Source organism: Macadamia integrifolia, unplaced genomic scaffold (genome assembly GCF_013358625.1).
Source record: "Macadamia integrifolia cultivar HAES 741 unplaced genomic scaffold, SCU_Mint_v3 scaffold2374, whole genome shotgun sequence".
In the NCBI taxonomy this organism is placed as follows: domain Eukaryota; kingdom Viridiplantae; phylum Streptophyta; class Magnoliopsida; order Proteales; family Proteaceae; genus Macadamia; species Macadamia integrifolia.
Genome location: NW_024868669.1, coordinates 9,571 through 18,119, shown reverse-complemented (window position 1 = coordinate 18,119; position 8,549 = coordinate 9,571). Strand labels below are relative to the sequence as shown.

At 38.9% G+C, this 8,549-nt stretch overlaps 1 protein-coding gene across 1 annotated transcript; it reads left to right on the top strand.

The window, feature by feature from the left end:
- Positions 1–1,673: 1,673 nt before the first annotated feature.
- On the top strand, positions 1,674–8,086 carry LOC122066401. Its single transcript, XM_042630206.1, has 4 exons — positions 1,674–1,928; positions 6,748–6,801; positions 6,933–7,079; positions 7,898–8,086. Exons 1-4 carry the CDS (start codon positions 1,674–1,676, stop codon positions 8,084–8,086), a joined length of 645 nt encoding a protein of 214 aa, XP_042486140.1.
- Positions 8,087–8,549: the final 463 nt, after the last annotated feature.

Below are 8,549 nucleotides of genomic sequence, written 5' to 3'. Positions count from 1 at the left end.
GAGGAGGAGACCAGTGAGGAGGATGAGGATTATGTTCCTTAGTGCGAGGAGGAGGATTTTGTGGATGAGGATATCCTCGAGGAGGAGCCTCTTGACTCGAGAGGTGCTGATCTGGGCTTCACGAGAGCTGCAGGCCCACAGCATAGAGCCCCACCACCTGAGAGTGGTGCATATGATTTTGAGGGCATGATGTCTGCTATGAGGGCCTTGAAAGACAGGAAAGATCAACTGCTAAGAAGACTGGATGAGAGTGCTTCTAGGGAGGAAAACATCCTAGAGGGGCAGGCTACCCTAGAGAGTTCCTTCCTCAGATTGGGCGAGGACTTGGATACAACGGCCAATGCCATTTCGGTAGATTTTTCCCCACTTCGGAGGGATGTATAGTTGGTGAACACGAGGTTTGACTACTACGACCATCGACTCAACGTTAGCTTGAGACCTCGGAGGGACGGAGTAATAGTATTGGACAATGACGATGATCTTTGAGGACTTAGCTCGTCCGTCTACACCAGCTTCTCACTTGTTTCTATGCTGTTGATCTTACTATATATTTCTTTCTTTTCTCATTCCTTGTACTTTATCTGTAATTTGACTTATTTGTAGGGTAATATGTTTTGATGGTGGCTTGTGCGAGTTTTTATATGTTTGATTACTTATCGTAGTTTAGTTGTGGTGTCATTAGTTATTTATGCTCAGTGATATATGTATATGTTGTCTATCAAGTGTTTGTGTGTGAAAATTTTTTGAAAATCTTGTTTTGCGCCGTTATGCTGTCGAAATTTCGTTAAATTCATATTTGATGGGTTATAACCTCAATTAACTAATCTTTATTGTTTCTAAGTAACTTTCTCTCATGCATGCCATGAAATGCATTAACTAAATGCAACCATTATTATTACTTCATTCCTTTGGCTTTTAACTACTTAAAGTTTTTACATTTACCCAAACCCATTTCCTATTATAGATTCTATGGGGTCTATATGGTATGCTGTGAGTGAATAGAGCATCACGCTCTGATACCACCGTTGTCACACCTCGTTCACACAGAACCAGACCGGTGATAGGGTTAACTCCAGTTAACCCAAAACTGCCAAGATCATTTGATACAGTATCCAACCACAGCATACACATAACTAAGATAATGTTCAATAGTTCAGCGGAAGACTTAATTTACCTGTAATTATCCCCAATATACTTGATACCCAAATTGTAGTACATAGATAAATACATCTGGGCCCGCAGGCATGATATTTACACAAAAAGAATAACAATTCACGTATCAAGTACACAAAAGGGATCATCAAAAGAATAAAAAAGTAACCCTGTATGGAATCACTACTGTGGTCCCATAGCACAGCCCTCGCACATGCAATCCGTGCCGTGCTCATAGTCCTCGGGGACCCATCAATCCTCATCGGGGAATTCAACTGTGGGGCCCGACCCTTGATCCCCAGGCTAGTGACCTGTAAAATCATCTAAAAGTGGTGTACACGGGGGATGAGCTCACTAGCTCAGTAATTGAAAAGGAGGACCACACAACAGTCCACACAACAATCACAACCATATGCACTATATGCTATGCAATTCATTTTTCATCATTAGGGCTAGGGATGGAGAACCCTAGCTTCCCTCCTCCCTTGGAAGTGCATTGTTGCCGGCCTTTGCCGAACTAGATGAAAATTAATTTTGATGGTAGTTCTCTAGGTAATCCAGGAAGTGCAGGTGCAGGTGGTATTGCTCGCGACAATGAGGGTCAGGTCTGCAACTCTTTCAGTATCTTCTTGGACATCAAGAAAATTTATAAAGCTGTGTTTGAGGCGATTATGGTAGCGATCTTATTGGCCAAGGACTCTAGTGCAAGGGGTCTGTGGATTGTGTCTGACTCAACAGAGGTGGTGTCTGCAGTGCAGAAGAATCAATATCCCTTGGTTTGTGCTTCAAAAATGGGTGTTTGCTCTTCCCTTCTTGAATTCTACCCCTTGGAAGATCACTCACTGCTTTCGCGAAGCCAATCCTATAGTAGATTTTCTTGCTAAGAAGGCTTCTAAATCGGGGATCTCTGAGACTCGGTGTCCCTTCCGAGGCACATCTTGATGGATTTGGAGAATGATGCGATGGGCAGGTATAGATTTCGATTTTGCTAGGGTGTCACTTGCTCTCTTTGCTGATGGCCATGCTGAAGGTGGAGTCTGCAAGTTGCTTTAGTGGTCTCAGCCTTGTCCATGTTTTTTCATCTTGATGTATTTCTCTTATCTTTTAATAATATTATCTTTTAGTAGAAAAAAAAAATAAAGAGAGCATGATATGTGTCAATGGAGCCTAACTTCTTCAGGTGTTTTCTCCATGAAGTCAGCATGGGAGGAACTAAGAAGCAAAAACCCTAAGGTGGGTTGGTCCTTGGTAATTTGGAGTTCAAAGTTGCAGCCTCGTCAAGTTGTTTTAGGGTGGGGATTTGCTCGAAAAAGATTACCAATAGATGAAGAAGTGCATAAACAAGGGATAGCATAACGTCGAGATGCATTCTATGTGAACGAAAGGAATCAGATATTCATTTGTTTTTTCAATGTAACTATCTAAGGCCTATGTGGGAAAGGTTATGTTCTTTCTTTGATCAAAGGTGGCCATTGTTATCTCAGATAGATGATTTCATTTCCTGGTGGAAGCAACAAAGAGGGTTGATGGTCTTTAGAACAGCTTGGATGAGTGGGGGGCCATCCTTATCCCTTACTTCACTTGGCTAGAGAGAAATGCAAGGATTCAGAATGAGGCAGCTGTTTTGCAATAAAAGTGAGGTTAGTAAACTTTCTCAGGTTTATTCAGGTAAACCCCTCTCAATTTCAGATTTTTTATGCGCCAGAAGGATGGGAATTACACGAGTGTGATGCAACAAGGATGAAACCTTTGAAGTTTATTGGTGTTTCCCTCCGTCTGGTTGGGTGAAACTGAACATTGATGGATGCCCAATGGATTTTCAGAAATGAAAAGGCTGAGGTTATACATAATTTTAGAATTTTATTGGTCTGAAGACAAATTTTGAAGCGAAAATTATGGCTATTATATCTGATCTTGAGTTTGCCGAAGCACAAGGGGTGCAGAAATTATGGATAGAATGTGACTCGGTGTCAGTGGTGCTTCTTTTTCAAAGAGGTCTGATTCCTTAGTATCTACGGTAGCGATGGATGGGATTGCAATCTTTCCTGTAATCTATCCAATGGAAAATCTCCCATTATTACCGTGAAGTAAATACTATAGCGGAATTCTTTGCGAAGTCTACAGCTAGATTTGAATCTTTTTGGTCCAGTAATAAATTGACCTGCCTTGGTCTATTGATTTGGAAATGGATGCTATGCATCGTGTCCTCAGTTTCATTTTTCATAGAGGCCTTTCTGCTGTTAGTTAGAGGTGTCTTGGTTCCTTTTCCTACTGATGGCAATGCTGAAGGTGGGATAAAGGTTCTAATTCCCTCTTTCTTTTTGTGTAGTTTAGTCTTGATGGCTGTATCTACATCTTGCACATGTCTTCATTCTTTTTAATTTTAATACAAATGATTTTCTAGCAAAAAAATTAACACATCAACCACTAGCCTATTAAGCCCCATATAATATAAAATCTCAATAACTAATATATATATATATATATGGCAACTGTTCATAATTTTGCAAAGTACATAAAGGTAATTGAGAACCTTTGCTACTAACACCCCTCAAGTCCCGTAATACCACCGAGAGCAAGAAATCCCAATGCCATTCCTATAGGGTCCAACAAAACGTATATTTTATTATTAAATCTTGAGGCAGAGTATTACATTATCTAGATTCTATCATTTCACCACATTCTCCTTCTTCCCTCTCTGTTCCCAAAAAAGTTCCACTATATTAGAAATTGGGAAAAACTCATTTGAATGGTCTAATGATAAGTTTATCAAGGCCTAAAATCTCATTGTTACTTGTTCAATAATGAGGTGACAACTTTAACAATTGGACCCACTAGCACATGTCTTCGATTAGTCCAAGTTATTCTCTCTCTCTCTCTCTCTCTCTCTCTCTCTCTCTCTCTCTCTCTTTCGCTAAGGGCTCAAGAGATTTTATTAATGAGGAAAAAGAATAGAGATATTAAAGGAAATTTTTGACCCCACCTTCGGCATTGCCATCAGCAGGGAAAAAAAAACCCCAATTACAATAGACTAACAAGTAGAGTAGGAAAATAGAAAAAAACATCCAAATCTTTTTCAGATTGAAAGGATATCTTGAATCTCACACCTGGCATCTTGAATGTCCTGCTTAATTTTTTCAAAAATTTGGACAAAAGAGTGATGAGTATCATCATGGTATCTGATATTTCTTTCTCTCCAAAAAATGTGCGAAATCACCACAAGTCCTATGGACCAAACATCTTTTATTGAAAGAGTTCTTCTTTTTCTCACCCACCACTGGGATAACTGATCAAGATCAATAGGCCTAGGCCAAGTTATAGCAAAACACTCCAAGTATTTTTTCCATATTTCCATGGAGAAGGAGCAGTGTAAAAATATGTGGTTGAAGGATTCAGCATCTAATCCATAGAGGCAGCACGTTGAGGCCAGGGGTATGCCTTTAATGATAATATTATCGTCTGTGGGAAGTTTCCTATGCATCAACCGCCACCTAAAAACTGATTGCCAAAGTTGAAGATATTTGTTCCAAACTAGAGACAACCAAGGGATCTTGGGATTTCTCTTTCTTATTTCATTCCACGCAGAGACGGAAGAAAACACGCCAGAGGAGGTCCCACTCCAGAGACAGCGATCATCCATGTCAGCCTAAGGAATTCTAATTTTTTTTGCATTAGAGAAAATCTTCTTAAGGGCTTTAGAGTGAACTTCAGGAATTTTCCATCTGCCAACCGATATTATTTCAGAGACCTTAGTCTTGGAGTTGATGAGCGGAGAGAGGGCACTGCCACAGACGTCCACTATAGATGCTTCCCCCATCCAGATGGCATTCCAGAGATTGATTTTTTTTCCATTTCCTATTATCCATCTCTCCCTACTAGATATGAAAGACCACACTCTGTGGATGCTAGGCCAAATTGAAGAGGGCCTAATAAGTTTTTTAGGCTGTCCTTTTGACAAAAACCGAGCCTTGAAGAAGCTTGAAAATTTTGATTCCCCATGCTTTATGTTCCATACCTGCTTAGCAAGCAAGGAAATATTTACGTCTCTCGCCCTGCGGATCCCTAAACCTCCTTCATCAATAGGCTTGCAAACCTGATGCCACTTGACAGTCACAACCTTTGAAGAGTCAATGTCTCCTGTCCAGATAAAATTTCTCATCCACTTCTCCCTTTGCGCAATCATAGAAGATGACCACCAATATATCGAGAAATTATGCACTGACATGCTTGATATAACTGATCGAACTAACTAAACTCGACCAGCCATTGAGAGGGTCTTTCCTTTCCAGCCTAATAAACGGTCTCTGATCTTGTCCAGAGTAGGCATCATATATTGGTTTTTTACTTGACCCTTGAAAATTTCCACGCCGAGGTACTTTGTGGGGAATTTACATGCTAGGATTCCCATTGTTTCCACAATAGCCTGTTTTCTTGAAGAAGATATTGGACCCATAAATAGCTTGCTTTTTTCCAAGTTCACTACCTGCTCTGAGAACTCCTGATACTTTCTGATAAAATTCTTTAGGTTTCTGACATAATTGCTGGATGCATTTATGAAAATAAAAATATCATCAGCGAAGAGAAGATTGGTAGGAGCAGACACACCTCGAGGGCCTTTTAAGGCTTTGATTTCCTTTCTAGGAAGAAGGTGCTTCAAACCTCTGCAGAGAACTTCTTCAGCAATAATAAATAATATTGGAGAAATGGGGTCACTTTGGCGAAGCCCCCGTTCAAATCTGAAGTAGCCAACTGGGCCTCCATTTAGCAGAATGGAAATTTTGGAAGTGGATAGGATTTGGGAAGTCCATTTCAGCCAAATATCGGAAAAACCAAAATTTTTTAGGACTTTTAGAATAAAATCCCAAGAAATTGTGTCGAAGGCCTTTTGAATATCAATTTTTGCTCCTAAACCGCCACCTCTTGTAGCAGAATGCATAATATTCGCCAGCTCGGATGCCAAGGCAATGTTGTTATGAATAAGTTTCCCTTTCTGAAAGGCTCCCTATTCTTCTGAGATTAGTCTAGGGAGGAGGAAGGACAATCTAGTTGCGAGGATTTTAGATATAACTTTGCAGAAGCAATTACCCATGCAGAGAGGCCTGAATTTGTCAACAGACATAGCCCCGTTAATTTTGGGAATTAAAACTAATAAGTTGTTGTTCATACCCGATGGCATCAATCTAGAAGTAAAGAAATCACTCACTGCTCTTTCAAAATCTCCATAAATAATATTCCAACAACATCGAAAGGAATATCCAGGATAGCTATCTGGACCTGGAGAACTGTCAGGGTCCAGATCCCACACTGCACGCTTCATCTTTCTCTCTCTCTATATATATGTATGTATGTATGTATGTATGTATGTATGTATGTGTCTATGCTATATAGAAGAATATTTTCAATAATCAACATATTCGTGTAGTGCGGGTAAAAAACGTAGTAATATTTGTTAATAATTAAGGCTATAATGTGAGAAAATATGTGATTAACACTAATAGGATTGAAGCAAGTCATCCTCAGTCTATTTTGACATTCATTTGAGACTTTCTTGACTAACAATAGTAACTAATGAATTTAAATTGTTGAATTTTACAGGTAAATCCATATTTGTATGGCAGTACAAACACACGGCTTTTTACGTCGTGGACTGTATATCCTTAGACGTTTCCTTTTTTCAATCATATCTGTGTCAATATTTGAAAATGAAAAAGAAAATATTTACTGGTAATAGGAAGAAAAAAAAAAATCTTACATCTTCATTTTTTCTTGTGTTTCATCAGAAAGATAATCATCAGGCAACAGGTTGCTTTAATACAGCTTGCAGTGGTTTTGTACATTTCAGTGCGGATATACCACTTGACTATGTTTTCCCACAAACATCAAAGATGGCTAAAGAGCAATACGATGTGAGCCTAGGAGTGTACCAGGTGAAAACAATTATTCTTCTCTTTATATATAGGTAAAAGGTTGAGTTTGCCACCAATATACCTAAATTTGTGTCTATCTCTCCTCATATCCCTTTGGAAAAGTCCCCTTTACCCCTCCCATCCTAACCCTACTATTGGTTGAGTTGCTAGCTTCAGGAAAGCTGGCAGGATACCTAAACTCCTCCCTTATACATATATAAGAGACGGATATGCATGCCGCTCGTGTGCCGCACACTAGTGGGCGGAACCAATAGGATTGTGGGATGGGGTAGCATATAGGAGGGAGTAGAGAGGTCATTTCAAAGGGGGAATAGAGAGATAGGCATAGTATACACTATCGTGTGGTTCACGAGCATCGTGCCCAACCCTTTCTTTAATATTGAAACTTTTCAAGGTGTCAAATAATTTGTAGGCCTTACTTTTTTTGCCCTTATGGTATAATTTTTTATTTTTTTTTTATTTTTTTAAATGAGGGATATAGGGTTAATTTACATGTTCTTGCATTACAATGACAACTTTTGATAATAACAGAATGTTATCTCACTTTCAAATTATTTTTGAAAATCTTCTTATACCTCTATTTTATAAAACCCTTTTGGAATAAGACAAAGGGAAAATTAAGAGAATATGTTAAGTTCTAAATACACCTATAGAGGTGTCATTCAAAAACTCACACACACACACACATATATATATATATATATATGTGTGTGTGTGTGTATGTGTATAATTTTACTAGTTTAAACAAGAGTTTGACAAAGTTCTAAATTGATCTTCTAACAATGAGTTTGAGTTATTCGTTTTGTTTCATGACACAGCATAACATAACAAAAGTGTGGAACTTGGTAATCAATGACGATGAGCAATTAATTGGTTATTGGCCGCTAGAGATATTCAGTCATTTAGCAAGTGAAGCAGACTTTATTCAGTGGGGAGGGCAGGTTTACAGCCCATACCCAGAAGAACACAGCCCAGAGATGGGAAGTGGAGTTTGGAGGAACGGATAGTATGATGAATCATGTTACTTCAGAAGAGTCATAGACCTTGACGCAAACTACACAGTAGAGGTTCCAGATAATGCCTACATGCACCAAGCTTACTCACGTTGCTATTGGGCTGCTGACACTTCATAAAAAGATGATCACTTGCAATACAGCTTCCTGTTTGGTGGTCCTGGCGGCCATCCGGATGTTTGTGTAGGCCCTGTAGCATAATTAATTTTCCTATTCTTCTACCCTTGACTTGACTATAATATTCAATATTCCTAAAGTTTAATAATTTCAAATAAATTTTGGAGACAAATAAATCCATTTCTACATGTGCCATTATGAAACAATATGTGAAGTTATACTCCACTTACGGGGAGTTGATCCAGACTCATATTTAACCTCGTAACTTCTGATTTAAATGAAAAAATTAAAAATTAAAGTAGGTCGTTAGGGAATGGACTTCAAATGGACTTTAATTGGG